This window comes from Anabas testudineus, chromosome 23 (assembly GCF_900324465.2).
Source record: "Anabas testudineus chromosome 23, fAnaTes1.2, whole genome shotgun sequence".
NCBI classification, from domain to species: Eukaryota; Metazoa; Chordata; class Actinopteri; order Anabantiformes; family Anabantidae; genus Anabas; species Anabas testudineus.
The window spans coordinates 420149-446547 of NC_046631.1; the positions used below are offsets into that span (position 1 = coordinate 420149).

Consider the following 26399-nt stretch of genomic DNA (forward strand, 5'->3'; position numbering starts at 1 on the left):
GTTTACGGTAAGTCACGTTGCGCTTCCTTCAGGTCGCATGGGAATAACGATACTTCTGATCATTACTTTCAGCTTTTGCTGAATGACGGTAATTAAATCAAAAACAAATTCCGCAAACAGGCTGTTTTTCTGTCTGTCCAAGCCGTTTTAAAAAAAAAAAAACTGATGCCAGAAGAGCTATCTGCCCAGCTTTAGCATGTCTGTTAAAGACATAAAGATCCAGTTCAGTCTCGCAACTCTAATCTAGTTTGTTATTGACATGAGTTTAATCACCAAGGATGCTAATTAGCTGGCAACAACACACACATTTTGTTAGGAGGGTTCTAATTAATAGAGTTAAAATCCCCTGACATACAGGGCTGTAGCTTGTAGAAGAACATCACATTGATTTAACTATTCCCTGTCCTGTAGACCTAAAATGCACCATGGGTATTTTTCTACTTTCTTCCTTGTGTAGATTAACATGGTGCTGTTTTTTTTTTTTTTTTACACAGCTAGAAAGATTTGCATTTCTGTTTGATCTTTATCTCTACCAGGATAAAGGAAATAACATCCCATGATGATGCATACCTTTAATATAACCTGAACTGTGTGGCAGTTAGAAGAGGAGTAGTTCAATCAGTTCTTTCCAGTCTTATACACTGTACTGTGGCATATTCACCACCAGATGGTATGAGAACACTCAGCTGCTGCAACTGAAATCCCTTTAGACGTTTCCCTCACTATGCACGGTTCACATGACCCTTAGGTTTTGTGCTTTGATGGACTTAAAAGTTTGCTTGTGAAAGAGTATTGTCCTGTAACATTGCCAGCCACTAACCTCCTAATAGTTGGACTGTGCAGCTGGACATCGTGGTGTCAGAGTCTGTTTGCTTCACAAAATGATTATCATTAATGAACTATTAATCACTAGGATGGCAGAATTTTAGAAGCACTTAAAAGCAGTGTAAAAGTAAAGTGAATTATCCACACAGAGAGAAACATAGAAAACAGGAGGTGGCTGAGGAGCTCAGATTGTGTAAACACCCCAGAAAAATTTAATAACTAGGGGAAACTGGCAGGAATAACTGCTGAGTTAGGTGACGGTGTCGGGGAAGACGGAGCAGTCAGTCAAAAAAACCTTTATAGGGGTTGCCAAAAGATTTCAAGTGGGTTTATTTAAAACCTCAAATGGGGGCTTGTCCCTTTCTCCCTTACACTTCCTCCTCCAAATAGTTTACTGAACAATGACATTTTGACAAACTACAGTGCAATAAATGTGTGTTTTCAGTAATTCACAACAGTGGAGAAACTAAAGGAAACTCAGCAAATGCAAGAACATACTTACTCTCACAAGACAGAATCAAATCAACACTTTATCATACATGGTGAACGTTTGTTTTTCACTGTTTTTTGTTATTTTTCATTATTCGTCATTATTTTTTTATTGTTAGCAAGATTTCCCTGGAATTAATTAATGAGGTGCATATGCGTCTGTGTCCGTTTACTAACAGTCCATGTCAGTGTCTCTCTTCTGATCCAACCGGTCAAGGCACATTGCCGCCCCCTATGAGCCTGGTTCTGCTGGAGGTTTCTTCCTCTAAAGGGAGTTTTTCCTCTCCACTGTTGCCTAATCTTCTATACAATTATTTTCTGTAAAGTCTTAAACCTTAAACTGTAAAGTGCCTTGAGATGATGCTTGCAAATAAAATTGAATTGAATTAAATTATATTTGTCTATTTGTCCTCACCTGTTATGACTGCAGTTGATGTTAGGATTGAGCTTTCATAATAAGATGATAATATATGACAGAGTGAAGTATGCTCGATTTTTAAACTAAGATTTCCCTTTTTATCGTTTGTTTTTGGCCTCACCTTTTTTGTATATCTTTTCTTATGGTCAACTTTATCTAGTAATGTTATAGACCTGAATGAACTTACTGACTTTTTCCACCTTTAAAAACAACTAAAAGCCCTGGTTCAACTCAAACAGCATTGTCAGGCCATCAAAGAGGCCTTCAGATGTGGGGACAGGAGCCAGTTCAACTAGACCAAAACACACAGACAAAGGACTTCAGAGTACCAAAGAGCTACACCAAAAAACTGAAAAACTAAACTTTCACAGCTAATGACCCTCAGTGGTTTGATTCCTTTTAAAAGAAGTGTCTGAGTGAGTATGAATTGGTGAATAAGAAGCATCACCAACTCCAGTGTTTCACTACAGATTACTGCAACCAACTCCAATTAACGCACGTGCAACAACGATACATTAAGAGGATTTGCATCAGTTCTTTCACAGACAGAAATCTAGGTAGGCATCACTCTCCCTCCCATCTGAAAGTTTCCAAATCATAAACTTTTAGAAAACAAGATATGACACTCAAATTAAATTAAAGTAAATAATTAGTAATTAGCAAGTTAAATTACATTTACATTACAAGTAAATTAGCAACCATTAACAAAAAAACAATAAACTTAGATAGTAGATAAGTAGGTGGTATCTTTACTCCATCTTGTGTTGATAGAGCAGCACTGCCATTTGAAAACAAGCAGAGAGCTATGACAGGTCCAGTGGGGCTCTATGTAATAATCAATTATTGAAGAGGAACCGATCAGTGTCATGGGATGTTGAACTCTGCAGCTATAGTGACCACCCATCACCACCATCTCTATTCTAAAATAGAAACCTCATCACTCTCTCAGCTCCGCAGTCCATCTATAGAAATGTTAAATATTTAAAATGTCTTCATCAGCATTACAGCAACCTGCTACTGGAGGACGACTAATAACCCAAATCCCAGTTGTGCCTCTGTCACAGACACTTTGTAATACCAAAGTTCTTAGATTTGGTTATTCAGGGACATGTCAGTCTTCATTTTTCAAAAGCTGACATTGTCTAATGTCTTTTTCTCTGTATCTTTTATACTTGTATTTTTTTCTTACTCTGTGGTTTAATTTATTGTAGTAACCATTTGTTTTGTTTTTGTTCCATCACTTTCACTTCCATCTTTTCATTGGCTTGTATGAACCATGAATCATTACAGCAAACAAATCTGACTACTGTTTTCAGACAGTAGCAAAAAACATGAAGCTGTCCTTAAAGACAAATCCTGTCTCAGGAACAAGTGAGTGAGTAAAACATGATGAAAACTCAGAATTCTTTGCTTCTTTCTTTTGGTTGATTTGGTAACAAACATACAGATTATAATATATAATATATTTATTATACAAATAAAAAAAACTTACATAATGACTTTAAGTGTTTTATTGAACAATTCCCATCTCCATTTATGATTATAACTAGTGTAACAGCTTTAGTGTATATTTAGTGTAAAGGTATAAAAATAAGATAGGAAAAGAATTTGAAAAATATACACAAGTTTAACACAAGTTTAAAAATGCAAAATAATATTAGTAAAAATATATGATTAGGTAGAAAATAAGAGAGAGAGAGATGAGCAGTGTTATAATATACAGAGTGAGTACACCGAATGAGCCACTAGCTGTACTATCCTGCGAGTGTATGATGACAATGTAATAATTAATAGTGTAGTTAAAAAATTAGGACTCAGTTACATGAAAAGATGTCTGATGGCTGTCATGAACCATTCATGTATACTAAAAAATATGTCCCGTGTCATAATAGTCGAAGCCTACAATGGTTTCTGTTAAATAAACGAAGACACAATGAAACATGTTATCATATCAATAAATGAACCAATCAGTTACAAAATAATAAATCTTTGGTCTGCACCTATTGGCTGAAAGTTGAGGAAAGATACTAGAACTTTGGAAATATATTTATATTATAATCTACTGTACACGGCAAAATGATTAGAATAATAAAAAAAAGACAAGAAGAGGTTTAGTTTTAAGTTCCTATTTGTAAATATCTTCTCTCTCAATTCATTACTTCATTAATGTTTGATTTACTTATGACTGACTTGTTTTGGAGATGACAGCATGATTGCTTGTGAACACAATGGAGAAGGCAACACTCAACACACATTTTAGTTTCATCCAGTCAGCGACATGTGAGTGCAGCGGCATCTCTGCTTAGGAACAGAGGTGTGAACGCTGCTGTTATGGCTTCTGACTGCAGGAGATGCATTTTAGAAGTTAACTGATACACTAGTAACAGTGTTGACATTACAACACTGACCTTTGCTGAAGACAACCAGCAGCATCACACTGCTCACAGTTAAACATTCATCAAATATTTGGCCTTAAATATAAAGAGTTTGTATAGGACAGAATGTGCAGAAGCTGAAATAGTTAGCATAATAATAAATTGTTAGACGCATCCTGCATCGCCGTCTGAATTCCATGCAGAAGGTCTGAAGAACAAGTTCATTAGAGGATCACACAGCCAGAAGCAGATGTCTCCCCACTGTTGGACACACATGGCACACAGAAAAGGATCATCATTATGTTTAATCAGAATAAGACCCAAAAATGCTGGTTAACTGAAAATTGTAAATAAAAACTGAAATTGCCTTTTTTTTTAGTTTTCAGTGTTTTATAGTAATGTGTGTAATGCTTGAATAATTTAAAATTTATTATTATCACTGATATACTTTGGTTAAAATAAAGTTACACTGGAATTGATGCCAGCAACACATAAATGTAAATGTAAACATGTTCCAAAAGTATACCCTGACATGGATAATCTAAACACCTGTACCAAAACCATTAATACTAAATAATGCAGTAAATAGAGGTTTTGGAGCAACTTATGCTGCCACACACATCCTGTCTTTTAGGTTAAATCTAAAGACTATTTAAACAACACAATGCCAAATCATGTTCTACATGTTTCATGAGAAATGTTGCCTGTTCAGATGTCATTATCCATGTGTTAAAGAGAGATTTCAGGTGAGCACAGAGACATATTCTTTATTCAGTGGGTGGATGTGAAAACAGAGTTCTACACTGGGAACTCTTGAGCAATAGTACTAATAAAGTCCTCCCACCTCAGCTGTGGCGGCTCAGACTGCTTCATCCTCTTGGGGGTGCTGCTCTCCCACTCAAGTGAAGGCTTCTGAGCTTGCACACCGGTCTCACAACTCCCCTAAACAGAAAGACGGACACACTTTTCACTGTGAGTAAAGCTGGAAGCTTGCTTCTATGATGAGTATTAAAGGTTTCAAATACAAAATGCTTCTCAATAATGTAAAACTAAATAGGCAAAATAAATGTTATACATTAAATCTCTCAAACAAATCTGGTGTGGTTCAATTAGACTGATAAAGGTCTGCTAACACAAACAAACCATCACATTTGGACTCAGATTTGTCTCAGCTCAGATTTGGGTGTGGAAATTCATATTAAAATTTTCCACCTGAACCTTGCTTTCATTCATTCATTTTCATTCATTATGAACACAATACATTTAACATTTGAGCAATTGTAAATATACTAATATAAATTAGTGCTGTATCTGTTTTAAGAAGTTCTAAAAGACCAGACTTATCTAATAGTATGGATTGTTAATTGCTGGCACCATACTTCGGGTTTATACAAACTGAAATGATTGTAGTTACATTTTATGAAACTGAAAATATTGTCCTTGATCTAAATTGATAAAATTATTAAAAGAACACAGATTACTGTGTGTGGGGTGTTGTCTGTTTCTATTTATATTACTTTACAGTATTACTGTGTAACTCACCATGTTTCTCTTCCTGCCAGGGTTAATGCTGCTGCTGCTGTTCGGTGTGTTGTGGCTGTCAGCAGCTGAGCGGAGAGGTCCCTGGCATCGCTCATCTCTTTGATGGACCACTGTCTGTGCAGACTGCAGTTTTCTATAAAGATAAAACAGCTAGTCAGTGACAGGTTAGATTAATCTGTACAATCTATTTAAACAGCCATGCCATAAGCTAATGTCTAATTTATAGTATTTATACTGTAGTTATGTACTATTTACAGCGGTAAATCTTCTAAAGGTCAAGGTTTAGGTTACTTCTACCATTTTGTGTAACAGAAAATTTTATGAAAATAAAGACACAGACAAAAATACATGTATTAATTTCATTACCCTTTACTACATCCCCGGTGGTCAGACTATAACCTACCTAACCATTCACTCTGTGTCACCAAGTATTGAGCTATGCACTAATTAAGTCCCCTGGCTAAGAGATGTGTGTGTAGGTATTAATAAAATATTTGTTTCACAAGGAACACTCTGCAGCTGGTAGTGCTGTGAAATAGTCTAAGTGTGAAAAAGTGCCTATTTTGAAATCAAAAACATTGAAACACTGAAACAAGGCCCCACAATCTCATATGAGCGAACCTCAGAAAGATGTCAGTCTACATAGGATAGTCTAATGTTGTATCAATAATTCATCAGTGGATAGATTCACACCCCACAGCCCTGCACTCCTGCCCAGTGGCATGAGTGCTACTGACCCCAGGTCCTCACAGCCAGTCTTCTCCCCAGTACTGTACCACCACTAATTACACTCCCTTGAGACTACAGTCATCAGCCTGAATCCACAGCCCCCATCTGCTGGGTGGTCTGAGCTCTTTAGCAGCCTCCTCTCTTCTCTTTGACAAACTGATAAACTAAAAAGCTTGGCTGGGGATGCCAGGGTCAGGGCCATCAGCATACCCTGACTCAGTCCCAACTCCAGGGCGCTGGGGCCAGTTCTGGCTGATCAATGCTGAGATGCGGTCTGAGAAACAGACAGGCCTGAGGTACAGGCTTTGTGAAAGTTGCACCATGAGCCACTTTGTACGTTGCATGTGTTTGTCTTAATGTTTTTTTTCTGTGTAATGACTACTGCAACACCAGAATTTCCCTTCTGGGATTAATGAAGTATCTGGCTCTATCTTTCCATTTATCTGTTTCCCTATCACATATGGATATTTAGAATCATTTTGGAGGGTTTTATACAAATGTTTACATACGGTATGTGCTGCGAGAATGCACAATTAAAGTACATGGAATCTTGTCAAAGTGTGAAAGCACTGAAATGTGAAGACACATAGGGAGGAATTGAAGCTCAGGTTAAGTAAGAATGCATTACCTGTGCTTTGACATCTGAAAGCTATGTATTATTCTGCAGTATGTTTGCATGGGGTACAGACCTGATAGCTGAGCACAGGTTTTGATACCAGTCATTCAGATCCTCCTGGTTACTGGACATCAGCAGGAGTTTGGCTTTAGGGAAGGTTAGCTGAAAAGGGAGACAACAATTAGGATGTTTGGTTTCGACTGATGGGTGTTTAGATGACTGTCACGCTGACAACAGCACAGCTAACAGTGCTTCCTCACTCATTTCAATAGGACTAAAATGAAATAGAAAATATTCAGAATAGCATCTCTGTTTCATGAGGTTTAAATGTAAAATGTATTTATTTTTTTGTGCAGAGAATGTTGCAGAAGAGTTTTTGAAAATTGGGAGTGAGTATACAGAGCTGAAAATTTTAGCCTGGGATCTTTTGAGGTGAATTGAGGGGACCACAAGACATTGTTCGTTGGCAGAGCACAGTGGTGCTGTTGAGTTAGCCACTTGGTAGGGAAGGGTCAAGGCTTTGCACAATGAGCAGGCTCTGGTCATGTCTGGTTGCATGTCTAAAAGGCAGGGTCTGATTTTTCTGATGTTGAAAAGGGCCGTCTTTACTGATGGGATTGTTCATTTGTAGGTTCTAGTTGCTCAGTTAGTAGTGTTGCAATTGTGTTTTGACTGGTTGATGTCGACTATGATGTTAGTAGGTGTGGAACAGTTTTAGAATTTAGTTAGACACCATGATGGAGGTGTAGCATTTAGTGACCCCCAGATCAATGTTAGTATAAATTATATGGCTGTCTTGTGGTGCATAGAAGTCCTCTTAAAGTATTTGTTTCCTGACTATTTACTTTCATATACATTTGTTACAACATAGAAATAAAAAAGTGCATGATCGGAACATTGGACAGTAAAACCAATAGGCTTACTCTGATGTTAAGACATGGTTTATGTATCAATAGTTTTATGTAAGGAATATCCCTACAGAATATATTAAAGTCATACTAATTGCTGGCCAGCCTTTTTAGTGGAGTTGGTTATCCTGTAGTTTTCACTGAAAATAAATGTAAATTTGTTTCACTCTATTAAACTTAAAGTTATGTTAGACCAAAAATATCTTCATCGTGGTGACATAATGTGGTTGAGTGTCTCATAAATTATAACACAAGCTTTGCAGTCAAGTCAACTATGCAAGGTTATGTTACACCTTATGCTGCCCTGCCTTACAGTTCAGACCTACAGCTGCTCTTCACTTCACCACCATTAAAACTAAAGAATAGAGAAAAACGCTGCAATGAAGATGGAGAAAGCAACTAAAGTCAAATAAGAAATGTGTTGTAAAATTAGTATGTGTTCCATATGCAGCTAGACAGAAGATGTGTTTGGGCTGCGCTCAGGTCTACACAGGGTCAGGGTCCTCTTCCTTTGAGTTAACAGTAATTATGAACCATCTAATTGCACACTGTTAAAACCAACCTTACATTGTACTTGGCAACCAAAAAAAACCCAAAGGGAAACAAACAGCAGGAGCATTTAGAGATGCATAGTTTGCTACAAACACTTTTACAGAAGATTAGAATTAGGCTTTAAATTAGCTACCACATTTACCTACAACCTCTACAAAAGAAACTACTGTAGCTTGTTAAACAATGATGTATCGATCATTTCCTTTTGCATCTGGAAAGAACTTTCCTTTGGAACAGAGGAGCTCATTAAACATAATGATGTTTTACTCAGGGAGAATGGAGTGTCTCTCATTATACAGTAATAGATTAAGATTTCAAATGTACTATCATCAAACGTATTATCTAATTATAGAGTTCAGTGAGTGGGACCTAATTGAGTGGCACATGATATTAGGCACTTGCCACTTTGATTTATGCACAAATAGATTCCACGTCTATAGCAATGTGGTAATTAGGGATTTGTCAGGAAATCTGACCCTCTTAGGTAGAAATTACTTTGTATAATAAGAATGGCAGAGCACGGAGGCTCATCACTGCACATAATTTTGCTTGATTATTTATACATCAAAGAATATCTGTCATGGATGAAGGAAAATATTCAAGTAGTGAGGGGATAATAGCAGGAGGGAGACTGCAGAGAGAGATATAGGAGATAATAACAAAGGTCAAGACAGGGAGAGGAAGAGAAGACAACACAGGAAAAACAGAAAAAAGGCAGCTTTCTACAAACATGGGTGTCCAGGAAAAAAACACCCAGAATTTTAATAAAAGTGATTTTTTCCCCCAGACTTTGCATATAGATTGCCATGGCATTTACAGCTGTCAAATTTAATTTGGCTTTAATTCTTCATGCCTCTGGATGAGGAGGGCCCTGGAGTGCTGACAGCCCTTTTTCTTGAGCTCAGGTAAGGGCCTGGGATCAATAATGTGTCCTTATGAGAAATTACATGTAATGGCATTGAGTATGCATTTGGGCCTTGGTGGGATAAGAGGCTAATGAAATGCCATTTCTGCCATTAGATAATGTGCAGATGGCTGGTACAGAGCAGCGACAGGTTTGAAGAAGATGTATTAACTGGAGGGCTGGAAGAGATGGATCTGCAGTCTAATCTGATCCAGCAGCTGAGAGATTCTGTTGCAGAAGGCAGCCATCCCCACACACCTCAGTTCTTTACATATATACACTCCAAATAACACAGCTCTGACTAATCTCCCCATCACGGGCCTTTCATCAGTCACTTGAAGGATGCTTTTAATTCACAGTGCCTTTAACAAATGTAGTCACACAGACCTAGTCAGTACTGGGACTGGAAAGAGCAACACATATGATGGACACTGGCAATCAACTGGTACTTTTATGGTGCACAACCTTACAAAATATATACTCACACACACAACACTAAATCCTTGGGTGGTTTTAGTGTTGTGTACAGAGCTGTGTAGCTAGAAAGCAAAAAATGTTAGAGCGACCATGCTGATTCCTGTATTTATTTTAAATGTTATGTTTATGACTTGTATATAATTATTAAATTAATCTCATACATACATTATATACAATGCCTGCTAAGACACTACTGAATGTTAGAGGATGGTTATAACGTAATAATAATAAATAATAAATAAAGAAGGCAAGTAAATTAGTAAAAAGTATCAAAGCTTACTGTAGAATGGTAAAACAAATAATTCATTATTAATCGTAAAAAAAAGACAGATTAAAGAATAACAAATACTAATAATCCTCCTAAGTTTATTTATAAAAATACTAAAATTGCTACCAATATTTTCAACAGGCAGTGGTGTAATCAAATTGCTAGCATAAATCAGCTCGAATAAATATTTCCACTATCACCAAACAGCATAAATGTTTTGGTTACTTGCTCAATGACACACAACTTGTTCTTTTGAATGTTTCATGACGCCATCTACATCGCCTATAAAAAAAAATCCTTAACTTACTGTACTTAGACCTGGGAGACGGATCAAACTGAGAGTAGAGGAAGCTACACCTAGGTTTGAAGTGGTTAGAGAGAAAAAGAGGCAAACAAACGCATGTCTCTGATAAGGAAAACTAATTGACATTTCATTCAGTAAGGCTAGGAAACATTCAAGAAACCTGATCATACAATAAGATCCATACCATACCAAGTAAGACAAATCAAAGCAATATACATCAGAAGTCGAAATTAAATACTGCCTCTGCTAACAACTCAACTGTGTACACAAAATCAATAAGCATATGTTTCCACACCTGCTGCACAACATTCTCAGCATTACATTGTTACTCTCTATAGTTACAGTTCGGTTCTAAAATATTCTAAAAATGGAATGATACGATTTTTTCAACATTTGTCTGTAGACCACCACAATTAATTTGAATTAAAAGACTTACGATGTGACCAAAGTCAATACTCTAAGCATGAATTCAAGGGGTTTGACTGAAGTGTGGTATTAACCATTCAAGAATTACAGCCATTTTCACAAACACTTTACAAGCATTACAGGCAGTTGTATGCCAGTGCGGCCTGTTCTCTTATTACTCAATGAATAATCAAGCAAGCACAGAAAGGCCTGGAGGTGATTCTGAGTGTTACATTTGCATTTGGTAGCTTTTTACTGGAACTCTCAACATGAGGTGCAAAGAGGTGTCTCTGCAAGTGAAAGAGGCCATTGTTAGGCTAATAATGCTCAATAAACACATAAGATCAAAAAGAAGTAATTGGCAAGCTCAGCAGCACCAAAAAGCCTGGAAGATGACGGAAGACAGCTAAATATTTTATAATATAATATAATAAGAAGAACCCTTTTAAAACATCTAGCAAAGTCAAGAATATTCTTAAGGAGCTGGGTGTGTCTTTGTGAAAGTCTACAGGCAAGAGACATCTTTATGAATGTAGATAAAGATGCTCTGTAGCAAGTTGCAAAACACTGGTAACACTCTAGAACTGAAATGCCAGATGAGACTTTGCCAGAAAACACCTAAAAAAGCCTGTCCAGTTGTTTCTTTTCTTCTCTCTTTTATATAGTGCCAAACCACAACAAACGTAATCTCAAAGCACTTTATAGTATAAGGTTTAAGATGTTACATAGTATAAAAATAAAAAACTATATGGACTGTAGAAAACACAACAAATCCCACTTGAGAAGAAGACACCTTTAGATGTACCAGGCTCAGGGTGGGCAATCATATGCCTCTACTGAATGGGTTAAGAAGAACGTGGAGAAAAAAAGAAAAGCACCAAAAAGCAACAGACAAAACATTGGGCAGGCTGGTAGGACAAGTAACTGCACACTGAAAACATACTGAAAAACATAAACAAGGCTGAAGAGGCCCACAGAAAGATACAGAGAGGGGGTCCTTTTCTGACGAAAAACCTGCAGAAAAGGACAGAGAGACAGAGAGGAGCAAGGACGACTACGAAAGAAGAAGAAAGTGTTACTTCCAGACTGGACTATTGCAGTTTACTACTGATAGGATGTCCCAATTACTCATTAAAAAGCCTCCAGTTAATCCAAAATGCTGCAGCCAGAGTTCTGACTGGAATTAGCAAGGGAGATCATATTTCTCCTACATTGTCTTCTCTCCATTGGCTCCCTGTCCATATCCACAATTGATTTTAACATTCTTCTCCTCTCATTAAGCGCTTGATAATCAATCTCCATCTTATCATAGTCCCATATTTTCCCAGCAGAACTCTTCATTCTCAGAGTGCAGGTCTACCTGTGGTTCCTTGAGTTTTCAAATGTAGAATGGGAGGCAGAGCCTTTAGCTATCAAGCTCCTCTCCTGTGGAACCAGCTCCCAGTTCAGGTTCAGGAGGCAGACACCCTCTCTGCATTTAGGACTAGACTTAAAACTAACTTTAATAAAACTTACAGTTAGAGATGGCTCAGAAGATGATTCTGAACCATCTCTTAGTTACTAATACACTGAGCTCCTTTCCTCTCTCCTTTCTCCTCTTTTCATTAAAATGCTACCATTGCATGTCATTAACTTTGTGTCTTCTCTCTCCCGTAGTTGTGCTTCCTTCTCTCTGTCTCTCTGTCTCTCTGTCTCTCTCTCTCTCTCTGTAGTTTTCTGCAAGGTACCCTTACATTTACATTTAGTCATTTAGTAGACGCTTTTATCCAAAGCAACTTACAAGTGAGGAATAAGGCAAGCAAACAAAATCTAAGTCAAGAAGAAACAACATCAAAGCAAAGTGCTATCAAAAAATAAAGAAATAAATCTAGAGATGTTCAGGGAGGATCTGATCAATTTTTTTTCTCTAATAGTTATGATTTCATTTGTAAAGAAATTAATGAAATTATTACTGCTGAGAGTTAAGGGGATACTAGGCTCGATAGAGATAGGACTCTTTGTCAGCCTGGCTACAGTGCTGAAAAGAAGTCATTAGTTATCAACAACTACATGGATATTAAAGTCACCCACTATGACTTTATCTGCACTAAGAACTAAATCAGATAGAAAGTCTTAGAATTTAGTTTAAAACTCAGTTAGGGACCGGAGGACAGTACAGACTATCACACAGGACTGGTTTTTGACTTTTCCAATTTGGATCAAAAATGCTAAGAGTGAGGCTCTCAAATGAATTAAAACTATGCTTAGGTTTGGGGTTGATTAATAAGCTTGAGTGGAAGATTGCTGCCACTCCACCACCCTGACCTGTGCTTCTAGGAACATGATAATTAATATGACTTGGGGGGGTTGACTCATTCAGACGAACATATTCTTCCTGCTGCAGCCAGGCTTCAGTGAGACAAGATAAGTCTATTTGATAGTCACTTTCAAACCATTCACAATGATTTACATGAGAGATATCTGATATTTAACAGTCCACATTTGATGGTTTTCTTTTTCTTTTTTTCTGTGAGAGGAGTCGTCTTTATTTTTATTAATTTCTTATGAATCATGTATTGGTTTTTAAGTTAAAAAATTAGGAGTTTTATAAACTCTGAAGGCTCTTGAGTAATATAGGCGTATGTTACAACTCTTACGCCAGTCGCTGTGCAGTAGAACTATGTATTTAGTTCTAAGTTGGTTAAAGTTAGTTCATATTGTGGCATGAAAATATGACTCCAAGAAAACAGATTAATAGTACTGAAAAACAACATATTATAAAGAGGGCGATATGACAGGAGTGGGCATTTCTGCATTTCTTTTTCCAACCAGCAAAACTTTCAGTTTCCCCAGAAGCTGAATTTTACTTTGCTAATTACACCTATTTCTAAATATCTGACTGGCACGGATTGTGTGCCTTAATCCAGCTGTTGATGCTGTTCCAGGTATTCCCAGCAAAGGCACTGGCTCAGTTACCTCAACATCTCAATAGTGCAAAACACAACTATAAAAAGCGACAGAATTTAAGTTTAATCACTGGCTGTACATAGCTGCTATAGCATTCGTCGAGGTGTTCCTGATGTATATAAGGCTAGAAACCAAATTGGTGCTAGATTTGAATAATTAATTATGTGGTGGGTTACGGTTACTGAGAATGTAGACTGGATAATATATATGTATAAATATATGGATATTTATACTTTATACTTATACAATTTATACAACAGTTATTTTTGAATATTACAAGGGATGGGTTCAAAAGAACAGCAGAGCATTTAACTACTGCCTTATTAAATCTCATAGGTGGTCCTGAGAAGTTTGTTTCAAAAAAGCTCACAGAGTTTATAAAACAGTGACTAAATCTTGACTAAGACTAAAATAAAAAACTAAAATGTGATAAAAACTAACTATAGTTTTCAGGAAGTGACAATGAATAAAACTAGATTGAAAATTCCTGTCAAAATTCACCAGATATGACTTTTCAAATGCTCTTCAATCAACCAGTAATTAATTTTTCCATTCCGATTTCTTAATGTTGTTGTCCAGCATGTGTTGCACTTCAACTTACAGAATTATATAAACTCTGGAAAGACACTTATCACACTATCTGGTTGGCTGTTACAGGCCCAGCTGACCGACACTCACACTGAGCAAGCCTCCCTGGCTTTTTGTGTGGCCAAACACCTTCTCGGCTGTGCAGTCCTGCAGTGGGTAGGCATGCTGGCCAGTGAACTTCTCCCCATTGGTGGGATGCAACACGCTGCACCGCTTGGCCTGCAGCAGCATGTCAGAGAACAGGAAGAACATCTTTTGCTTAGCTTCTGCACCTTTTGGAGGAACCACCTTCAGCCAGCCCTCCCGGATGTACCACCTCCCTGTAAGACCAGCAAGAAAGATATATGATCATTTTCTTAGCAGCTCAGTCCTTGTTGAGATGCAAGGGAAGCTGATGGCTTTCCCAGCATATTCTGATTCACCTCAGAATATGCTGGGAAAGCATATTCTGTTGAACAAATCAACATTAGCACAAAGCCCAATGCTGTTTGAGTCAACTTAAAGTCTCCTAACCAAATGCTTGAATGGGAACTGATACTTTCACTGAGTCAGAAGTGTCTTTTCTGAAAGAGTGGCAACAAGGGTGGCAATGTTTACCAGTACATTTTCCAGCCGCGTTGTAGCAGAATTCTTAGTCTTTTATGGGATCGCTTCTCACTTTTCAGGAGTACGTCCGCTCCAACTGGGTCGGCAGTCAAATGTTATTCAATATAATTCAGTTTTATTTGTATAGCGCCAATTCACAACAGAAGTTATCTCAAAGCACTTTACAGTGTAAGGTTTAAGACCTTACAGAAAATATTTATACAAAAAAATTATAGAGAAAACCCAACAATCCCATTTTAGCAAGCTTTAGGCAACAGTGGAGAGGAAAAAGTCTCTTTAGAGGAAGAAACCTCAAGCAGAACCAGGCTCATAGTGGGCGGCCATCTGCCTCGACTGGTTAGGGTGAGTGTGGAAAGAAGAGAGAAAAGAACAGCAGGCAATACAACAACAACAAGGAGCAAGAACATTGGGCAGGTCAACTGGATTCTGGAGATGTACAGCTCCAGGCCGAGGATACCTGCAGAAAAGTATAGAGAGGAGGAAACACAACTACAGGAGGGAGAAGACACAAAGTTAATGACATGCAATGGTGGCATTTGCATTGATACAGGAGAAAGGAGAGAGGAGAGGAGCTCAGTTTATCAGTAGAGGTCCCCCAGCAGACTAACCTATAGCAGCCTAACCTATAGCATAACTAAGAGATGGTTCAGAGTAACCTGATCCATCTCTAACTATAAGCTTTATAAAAAAGGAAAGTTTTAAGTCTAGTCTTAAATGTGGAGAGGGTGTCTGCCTCCCGAACCTGAACTGGTTCCACAGGAGAGTGGCTTGATAGGTAAAGGCTCTGCCTCCAGTTCTACATTTGGAAACTCTAGGAACCACAAGTAAACCTGCAGTCTGAGAACGTAGAGTTCTGCTTGGAAGATATGGAACTATAAGGTCTTTAAGATAAGATGGAGCCTGATTATTAAGGGATTTATAAGTGAGGAGAAGAATTTTAAATTCAATTCTGGATTTTACAGGGAGCCAATGGAGGGAAGCTAACGTAGGAGAAATATGATCTCTCTTACTAATTCCAGTCAGAACTCTGGCTGCAGCATTTTGGATTAACTGGAGGCTTTTTAATGAGTTATCTGCTAATGTACAGCATGTACAGTACAATTACCTTCTGCAACTGCCCTGTCAGTTTTGTTACTTGTACAAATGTATTGCACCTCCTTGACTAAGGCCCCTCTCTCTCGACTGCTCAATGTGGCCGCTTGGCCCGCTCTAGGAAGAGACCTGGTGATCACTGTGTTTAGCACGGGTTCAGTATCTTGCCCAAGGACACTTTGGCATGTGACATGGCAGCTGGGAATTGAACCACCACTATGATTGGCAGACAACTGCTCTATCTATTGAGCCACAGCCACTAATTTAATTTAACTGATATTACTATATACCATAAAGGCAAATAAGATTTTAGCTGCTGTCTGGTCAATATGCTTTCTGTAAGCTGGTGCCTATAATCTATAATAATGACAGGGCAGTTGCAGAGGGGTAATTGTACTGTACATGCTGGGTGGCTGTGGCTCAATAGGTAGAGCAGTTGACTGCCAATCACAGGATTGGTGGTTTGATTCCCGGCTGCCACGTCACTTGCCAAAGTGTCCTTGGGCAAGATACTGAACCCCTAGTTGCCCCCGGTGAGTCAGGTCAGCTGCATAGCAGCTCTGCCATTGGTGTGTGAATGTGTGTGAATGGGTGAATAAGACGCAGTGTACCAGCTAGATAGAAAAGCGCTATGTAAGTGCAGAACATTTACCATTTACCATATAATCAAAGTAGAGTGTCAAGTCTCATTAAGAATTCAACAGAATCAGCTTTGTTGGCCAAGTATGCTAAAACATACAAGGAATTTGCTTCTCCCAGAGACTGTACACAATGCGCTCCACAGAGAAGAAGTAGACAATATAAGAGTATAGGCCACAGCTTTCTGTCCAAACCCAACCTGATCCCGAGAGTGTGGTGGCTGAACACAACCTGAACACGACCTAAACCCAACCAGCATACTGAATTTCATGTCACAATTTTGACACAATTTTGTGTTTATGCCTCTTTTGACTCCTAAATCTGAGGAAGAGCTACAGATTGAAACATCAGTCTCCCTTGAGCATTAAATGAAGCATACAGCATCTGTATTGTTAGGTTAGGCGCATTTTCATCTTGATAAAACCCCATATATTCTCTACTAGATTGAGGTCAGGCAAATTGGCTGAAAAATAAAGCACAGCAAACCAGTGCTAGTTGATTGCAGTTTTGGCACTGTGGGAAGGTACTACATCCTGTTGGACAAAGAAATCTCCAGGAAAGGCTTGACACTAAAAAATGTCTATCTCTATACAGTTAAACGTGTGATCCATCCTTCCAAAATCAGCCCAAGTTAAAAGAGAAATCAGCTTATTCATCTGCTGCATGTATACATGCATGGATTTCCAGTAACCAGGTTTCTTCTCGTTCCCAGATTACCTAAGAAATTTTGCTTCTCTGAATAACCTGGTTACTTGTGCGCATGTAAACACAGTGACAGATCAGCAGAGAACAAAATAATGAGATTAAACCATGCTGAACTGAAAAAATAAAGGTTATATGAAGGGAGCAAATAAGATTAGAGAAAATCTAGGACAGGTAGGTATGTCAAATGTAGCTGCCGAGGAAAGCTCTCATCACCTTGATTGTGATTGGCAGCAGCATGATGATAGCTGATAAGCAAGAAGTTGACATTTGGATAGATAAAATGAAAATTCAGCCTGGGTCCAGGGTGTTTTGGTAATTGGCCCAGCTAGTAGCTTGTGATTACGGCTTGCCTGAGTGGCCAGAGCTGTGCCTGGGGCTTAGAGAGGACATTTTCAGTTACAGCCAAGCCCACTGAGATTAAGTGGTGGGGCCAGACAGGGCTCAAATTGCTTTTAAAATGCCATGGGTCTAAAGCTGAAAAACAGTCAAGACACACACCACGATTCTCTAAGGTGCTGTATGGAGATTGGACCAATGGTTGTAATAGTTCTATTATATATAAATAATTAATAAAGAAAACCATAATTAAGGCTTATGCAATTTCTTTAAGACATCCATGGAAGAGTAAGTAGTAATTTTGATATTACAATAATTACTCTGTCAATTCAATTTTATTTGTATAGCGCCAAACAAACAAACAAAACACTTTACAGTGTAAGGTTTAAGACCTTACAAAACTCTATACAGAATTATATAGAAAACCTATCAACCCCACCTGAACAAGCGCTAGGTGACAGTAAAGAGAAAAAACTAAGTCAGGCCTTTCAACACTCATTAAAGACATGAAGTTTGAAGTTTAAATGAATTGTCATCATGAGAGCTCTTTTAAAATTAACTGACAGACTTGTGTTGATATGGTAAGTGACACATGTTAATGGACAGTCCTATTACCTATTCAAAAAGAAGTCTTCTGGCGTTAATAAGATCGTCTAAACAGACACAAGTGGCAGGAAGAAGACTCACCTGTGTTTCTTTGTGTGTTCTAAATATTTATAACTGCATCCTAACACATGGTAAGACAATACAAAACCAATATATGCTCTGCATTGCTGCCTGTCTTTTGAGTCTTTCTCCACAGTCAAAAAAAAAAAAAAAATTTACTACAGGAAAAACTCCCTTAAGCTCCTTTGAGTTCTTATAAAGTTGAGGAACTTGAGCATTTTAAATTGGTCAAAATGGTAAATGGTCTGCACTTATATAGCACTTTTCTACCTAGCTGGTACTCAAACCGCTTTACACTGCGTCTCATTCACCCATTCGCACACACACATTCACACACCGATGGCAGAGCGGCTAGACCTGATTCACGGGGGGCAACTAGGGGTTCAGTATCTTGCCCAAGGACACTTTGGCATGTGACGTGGCAGCCGGGAATCGAACCACCAATCCTGTGATTGGCAGTCAACTGCTCTATCTATTGAGCCACAGCCACCCCAAGCCAAGTTTTTTTAGAGAATGTACAAATGAAGAAAATAGCAATTTAATAGAATTTGAAGAAATGTCAAAATTGAAGAACAGATGGGAGATGGCCGTATGGTCCCTAGAGTCCCTAAAGCTATAAAAGCATTGTATACTAGAGTGAGAATAAAATATAATGGCATTGTTTGCAGTCATCTTTTTCCCCACTGTATATTTTTCCACTGAGCCTCCAGTTAATCCAAAATGCTGCAGCCAGAGTTCTGACTGGAATTAGCAAGAGAGATTATATTTCTCCAACATTAGTTTCTGTCTATTGGCTCCCTGTAAAATCCAGAATTGACTTCTTCAGGTTTGGGAGGCAGACATCCTCTATATTTAAGACTATTCTTAAAACTTTCCTTTTTTATAAAGCTTATTGTTAGAGATGGCTCAGGTGACTCTGAGAAGTCTTTTAGTTATGCTGCTATAGGTTAGTCTGCTGGGGGACCTCTACTGATACACTGAGCTCCTCTCTCCTCTCCTCTATCCATTCAAATGGTACCATTGCATGCATTAATTCTGTGTCTTCTGTCTACCATAGTTGTGCTTCCTCCTCTCTTTACTTTTCTGCAGGTACCCTTGGCCTGGAGCCGTATATCCCCAGAATCCAGTTGACCTGCCAAATGTTCTTGCTGCTTGTTGTTGTTTTTGTTAGCTGCTGTTTTTTTCTCTCTCCTCTTTCCACTCACCCCAACCGGTCGAGGCAGATGGTCACCCAACCTTAGCCTGGTTCTGCTGGAGGTTTCTTCCTCTAAAGGGAGTTTTTCCTCTCTACTGTTGCCTAGAGCTTGATCAAATGGGATTGTTATGTTCTCTATATCATGTTTTATACAATTATACTTTGTAAGGTTTTAAACCTTACACTCTAAAGCAGGGGTCACTAACAAGGGGGACCGCAGGTCCGGATCCTGACCCAGAAGCTGTCCCATACGGACCTGGAGACAGACCAAACCAAACATTTTGATTCCACATCTAGTGGGGCACCTTAATTTTAATCGGCGCTGCTATTGCGATCTTTACGGTAGTTATTTAGTGGACACAAGAACGCATTGGCCAATTGAATGCCAATCGATTCTGTGGATCACAGGCGGTAAATTTAGCGACTCAACAGTAGATGAGAGAAAGTTCGAGGTTGGAAAGGGATTAATAAAGAAAGACGGTTTGACAGTCAAGTATTGATTACATGCAGGCTACTTGATAATCACAGTAAATAGTTACATTATAATCCTGGACATTTGCTTCCAAAAATATTGTGTAACCGGACCTCTTTAAATTTTTGTTGAATACCCATGCTCTAAAGTGCCTTAAGAGGACTTCTGTTGTGAATTGGCACTATACAAACAAAATTAAATTGAATTGAAATGAAACTATATTCTTCACATCACAACATGGTTCTAGGGCCTAAACTGGATTAATAAATATCGGTTTTTAAATTTGAAAAATGATTAAATTCTATTTATCGTGTAGTGTGTCCCAAAATTTTTGGAAAGGGGGTTGGTTGAATGCCTGTTTTTATTTTCAAATATCATAATATATTATATTTCACAGATCATTAGTGAAAATGAGTAAAATAACCATGGCCTTGATTTACTGAAAGTATGTGTGTACTAAATCATGTGCAAACTTCATAACAACTGCAAAAACTGTCATGTCCTAATGTACTGTGTAAAGTGTGTGCAATGAAGACTGCATATTTGAAATTAGCAAAATAGCCCATGCTATTAAAATAGTGTATTTTGCACCTTTGTCATCAAAAATATGCCAAGTGAATCACTCTTTGGGATCTTCAAATACTTTACAAAATCATCCTACTGTTGTGACCAAAGAACCTCAGTAACCCTTCTTTTACAGTCCCCTAACTGGATCACATTCTAAAATAAAGTATATCGTAAAATAGATTATATTTGTGGATACAGTGGTGGTCAAATCAAAGTGCCTAAAAACCCCCTCCCCCCACTCGGCCGCTCTGATCACAACCTGGTGCATCTGCTTCCTGAATACAAATCCAGGGTGAGAAGAGAACCACCCCAGAAGAAGTCAGTGAGAGTGTGGACTGATGAGGCCAGTGAGAGATTGAGAGACTGTTTCCAGACCACGGACTGGGAGACACTCTGCAGCTCTCATGGAGACGACATCGACAGCCTGACCCACTGCATCACTGACTACATCAACTTCTGTGTAGAGAACACTGTACCAACTCGGAGGGTGCGGTGTTTCTCCAACAGCAAACCCTGGGTGACCCCTGAGCTGAGAGCCCTACTGAAGGAGAAGAGGAGGGCTTTTATTTCAGGGGACAGAGAGGAGCAGAAGAGAGTTCAGCATGAACTCAAATACAAAATCAGACAGGCCAAGAACAGCTACAGGAGTAAGCTGGAGGAGCAGCAGCTTACTCCTGCAACAGCTTACTCCTCTCAACAACAACGCTCGAGATGTGTGGAGAGGCCTAAAGACCATCACTGGCCACGGACAGAGAGCAGGCACGGTGGCATCTGATGAAGATCAGGGCTTGGCCAATGAGTTAAACCTGTTCTTCAACAGGTTTGACTCCAGCCCTCCCCCTCCCACTTCACACATCTCCAGTACAGCAGCTACACCCACCCCCACGCACTCTCACCATTTCACACCACCCCCATCCACAACCATCCCATCTCTGCCCCCCACCTCCACCCCCCTTTGCCTCACTTCTAATCAGGTGAGGAGAGAACTGAGGCGACTTAAGACCAGGAAAGCTGCAGGTCCAGACGGCATCGGACCCGGACTGCTCAGGGACTGTGCTGACCAGCTCTGTGAGGTGGTCACTTACATCTTCAACCTGAGCCTGAGTCTGGAGACGGTCCCGATCCTGTGGAAGACCTCCTGTGTGGTTCCGGTTCCTAAGATGGCGCACGCTAAGGAGCCAAATCACTACAGACCAGTAGCCTTGACCTCCCACCTGATGAAGACCATGGAGAGGCTCATCCTCAGCCACCTTCGCTCAGTGGTCAGCACAGCGATGGACCCGCTGCAGTTTGCCTACAGGCCGAACATCGGGGTGGATGACGCTGTCATCTACCTGCTGCACCGGGCGCTGACTCACCTGGAGAATGCTGGAACCGCTGTGAGGGTCATGTTCTTTGACTTCTCCAGCGCCTTCAACACCATCCGGCCAGCTCTGCTGAGAGAGAAGCTGGAAGGGGCAGGAGTGGACGGACGACTGGCTGCATGGACAACCGACTACCTCACCAACAGGCCACAGTATGTGAGGCTACACAACTGTGTGTCAGAGGTGGTGGTTTCCAGCACTGGGGCTCCTCAGGGGACGGTGCTCTCACCGTTCCTTTTCACCCTTTACACATCGGACTTCACGTACGACACCAGCAGTTGTCACCTCCAGAAGTTCTCTGACGACTCGGCCATTGTTGGCTGTGTGTCGGGGGGGAACGAGCTGGAGTACAGGTCAGTCATTGTGGACTTTGTGGACTGGTGTGAGCGCAACCACTTGTGCTTGAACACCAGTAAGACAAAGGAGATGGTGATTGACTTCAGGAGGAGAACACCACAACACACACCGGTGAGCATCCAGGGTTTGGACATTGAGGTAGTAGACAGTTTTAAGTACCTGGGTGTTCACCTCAACAAGAAATTGGACTGGACTCACAACACCGATGCCCTGTACAAGAAGGGCCAAAGTCGCCTCCACCTTCTGAGGAGACTGAGGTCCTTTGGAGTGTGCAGGCCTCTCTTAAGGACATTTTATGACTCTGTGGTAGCCTCTGCTATCCACTACGCCGAGGTCTGCTGGGGAGCAGGCAGCACAGACCGGGACAGAAAGAGGCTCAACAAGCTGGTCAGGAGGGCCAGTTCTGTCCTGGGCTGTCCACTGGACTCTGTGGAGGAAGTGAGTGAAAGGAGGATGTTGGCCAAGCTAACATCCATCATGGACAACACCTCTCACCCACTACATCGGACAGTGGAGGCACTGAGCAGCTCCTTCAGTTGCAGACTGTTACACCCTCCATGTAGGAAGGAGCGGTTCCGCAGGTCATTCATTCCCACAGCTGTTAGACTGTACAATGCCACAGTTTAAATATACTTGTACAAAACCGGTCCATAGCCCATCTGACTGTATTGTTTTTACTTTATTTTATTTATTTTTTATTACGTATAACATATTATATATGTTAAGTCGTAATAGTGTATATAGTTGTAGATTCTCGTAAAATGTTTATTACTTCTGTATTTTTGCACACCCTCTCATTCTTTTTGCACATTGCTGTTGTTCTTTTTGCACTGACCTGCTGTAGCAATTGAATTTCCCCAATGTGGGATCAATAAAGAATATCTTATCTTATCTTATCTTATCTTACACAGAATTATATAGAAAACCCAACAACAAACTGCCTTCCATTCTACATCTGATAACTCTAAGAACCACACGTAGACCTGCACTCTGTGTTCTGCTAGAAAAATATGGAACTATGAGGTCTTTAAGGTATGACAGAGCTTGGTTATTGAGTGCTTGATAAGTGAGCAGAAAAGATTTAAATTTTATTATGGATTTTACAGGGAGCTAATGGAGAGAAGATAATGTAGGAGAAATATGATCTCTTGCTAATTCCAGTCAGAACTCAGGCTGCAGCATTTTCGATTAACTGGAGGCTTTTTAAGCCATTATTGGGACATCCTTAAATCCTTAAAAATGAATTACAGTTGTCCAGTCTAGAAGTAAAAAATGCATTGTCAAGTTTTTCAGCATCACTTTAAAACAGGATGCTCAAAATGCTAATTAATTACTTCTGGGAGTGCTTCCAAATAATATTGCCTAAGGGGGCACAGGAACCTTGTGGGACTAACTTGTGTGGAAGACTCATCAATAATATGCACAAACTGGACCCTATCTGATAGACAAAATCTCAAGATCTCAACAGAACAATGACTCTTTGTCAGCCTGACTACAGTGCTGAAAAGAAACCTGGGGTTATTCTTATCTGCTTCTATTAAGGAGTAATAATATGTGGTTCTAGCATTGCAGAGGTTTTTTTTTATACATTATTAAACTATCTTTCCAGGCTAGGCAAGATTCATCTTAATTAGTGGAATGCCACCTCCTTTCCAGCTTATGTGATGTCTGCTTTAAACTACGGATTTGTAAATTGTATCATGGAGCTATCCCCCTCTGATTCACTACCTTGTTTTTCAGATGGACAACAGTTATCTAGTATTATTCAGAGAGGCTGCAGTAAAATCAACAAGATAGTCGACTTGTGCTGGAGTAAATTTAGGATGACAGCCCTCCTCTGTGTTAGTACATGGCTCTGAAATATAAGATTGAATCAGTTACTTAAATTTGTCAACAGCATTTTTCATATAACATTTACATTTAGTCATTTGGCAGACACTTTTATTCAAAGCAACTTACAAGGGTAGGCAGGGTAAGCGTATCAAGGTCTTGCCAAAGGACGCCTACTTGAGGTAGGCCACAGCTGGGATTCGAACCCCACATGGAAGGCAGTGACCTTACTACTCCACTAACCAGCAGCTCTATTTATTGTAGTGAAATATAAAGTAAAGTTCAGTACAGTAAATGCAAATATTATTAAAAAATAGTCAGATAAAAGAGGGTTTTGGGAAAAAACTATTGAATGATCAATTTCAACACCACATGTCAAAACAAGATCAATTCAAATCAAAACAGTGAGTAGGTTTATTGATATTTTGAGTAATGCCAATGGAGTCCAATTCTGAATTAAATGCAGTGTTGAGGAAGCTATTATTGGCTTTTAAATGAATTAAAACTATGTTTAGGTTGGGGTTGATTAATAGGTTTGAGTAGAGGATTGCTGCTAATTATCTTTCTGTAATTACGTTTATCCTTACATGGAAGTTTTGAATAGGATTAAACGTTGCCTGCTCCTCGCCCCGGGAATACACTTGACTAAAGCCACTGGAGTCCATCTCCAGTAAAAATAGATCCAATTTACACATCCACCAGGACCCACTTTAGGGGTAGGTCTTAAAAGTGTCTGCCAAATGACTAAATGTAAATGTAAATGTGAAGAGGGGTTAGCAGACCCTCCACTTTAATTGTTTCACTTTACAAGCCTTTACGGGCCAGGTGTGAAGTGAAACAAACCTGGAGGATAAATTTGTATATCCCTGGTTGGATGAGTAATGAAATGTTTTGACCTAACAATAAGGAAGTCCAGTTGCCATAAATCAACTCCTAGATACCTAAACTTCACCTGGATGACTGGGAATCTTTATTGACAGTCAAAGAGTTCATTTTCAGGACAATGATTTATGTTTCACAGTTTTTACAGTTGTTTTAGTTGGAGATGGCTTGTTACCATGGCTATGAGGGGTTATTATTAGGGATCTAAATAGGTTAATGAAAGGCTCTGGGGCGGGCAGCCACCATGTACCAAGTGTTGAACTTTAAGGAGGTTAGGGTCAATATGAAACAATTGTCTGGACATGTTTTGAGATTAGAAGAGATATTGCATGACAGGAAAAAAGCACCTGGCTGAACTTGACTGGCTAACAAACACACAAAGTAAATCTAAATTGAATGTAAAATAGCATCAGCTGATAAAACCTGCAAATCTAGCAGACCATTTAGGCCAGATAGCACCCGGCACACATCACTGGCTAAGGTGTGCAAGAGCATCACTTCAAACACACAGATCAGGTCAAAACACAGACCTGTATGCAGAATTGGATTTCAAGTCAGTAGTCTTTTCATTAGTATACATCAGCTGCATGGCTTACCAAACCACAATAGAGTAACAGAAACAGAGTTTCAGATCATTACCATGATTATGTCATCATCTTCATATGTTACTTGAAGATACAATCTGCCTGCTCTTAGCAAGTCAACAATGGCAAAACGTTTTTCATGTTTTCCCAGATGCATCAATACCATTCAGTTGAAATGGACATATATTGAAAAAATGTATCAATGTGAATCCTGACAGAAAAAGCCAAATATCTTGGTTTTGTTTAAAATTTAAACGGCTGGCAGACACAAATCTTAGACTTCCCAGGGAAACAGGTCAGTCTGCTGTATTGATGCCCAATTGATTCAGGCTTTGTGTCTCACAATTACCCCCTCATCTCCTACAGAGCTACTTAATATGTTTGAGGAGCTTCAATGCTTCTGATCTGTAAAAGGCAGAGATTTTCTTTTATCCACATTAGAGGTGATGTTAGAGGGGAAGAAGAAGAATGGGTCGGCATGGGATTACAGGGTGGGGTGGTGCTGGTGCTGCTCTGAAGTCTGTCTGGTGGGACCGGAGGTTTATTGGCTGGAAAAGAAGCCGAAAGAGTTGCAAGGGCCTGAGAACTTGAATGAGAGGAAGCTTTTGAAACTTCCCTTATCAGCACTGGAGAGGTGAGTTAGTCAGCACACCCACCCCCTCACCAACACCAACACATCCTTAAATACACACACAAAGCAACGCTGCATCTCCAAGCAAACAAACACACACTCATTGCTTCAAACACGCTCACTCGTA

The 26399-nt window shown here is 39.4% G+C and overlaps 1 protein-coding gene across 3 annotated transcripts in view; it reads right to left on the minus strand.

The window, feature by feature from the left end:
- Positions 1 to 3245: 3245 nt before the first annotated feature.
- arhgef39 (Rho guanine nucleotide exchange factor (GEF) 39) overlaps positions 3246 to 26399 on the minus strand; it is a 50332-nt gene continuing 27178 nt past the window's right edge. For all 3 annotated transcript variants that reach the window (XM_026364257.1, XM_026364258.1, XM_026364256.1), the window contains 5 exons: positions 14437 to 14666; positions 7068 to 7156; positions 5650 to 5782; positions 4952 to 5049; positions 3246 to 4368 (listed from right to left, as the gene is read on the minus strand). In XM_026364257.1, coding sequence (XP_026220042.1) covers positions 4332 to 4368; positions 4952 to 5049; positions 5650 to 5782; positions 7068 to 7156; positions 14437 to 14666 — 587 coding nt within the window. In that variant the 3' untranslated portion in view covers positions 3246 to 4331. The remainder of the gene's footprint in view (positions 4369 to 4951; positions 5050 to 5649; positions 5783 to 7067; positions 7157 to 14436; positions 14667 to 26399) is intronic.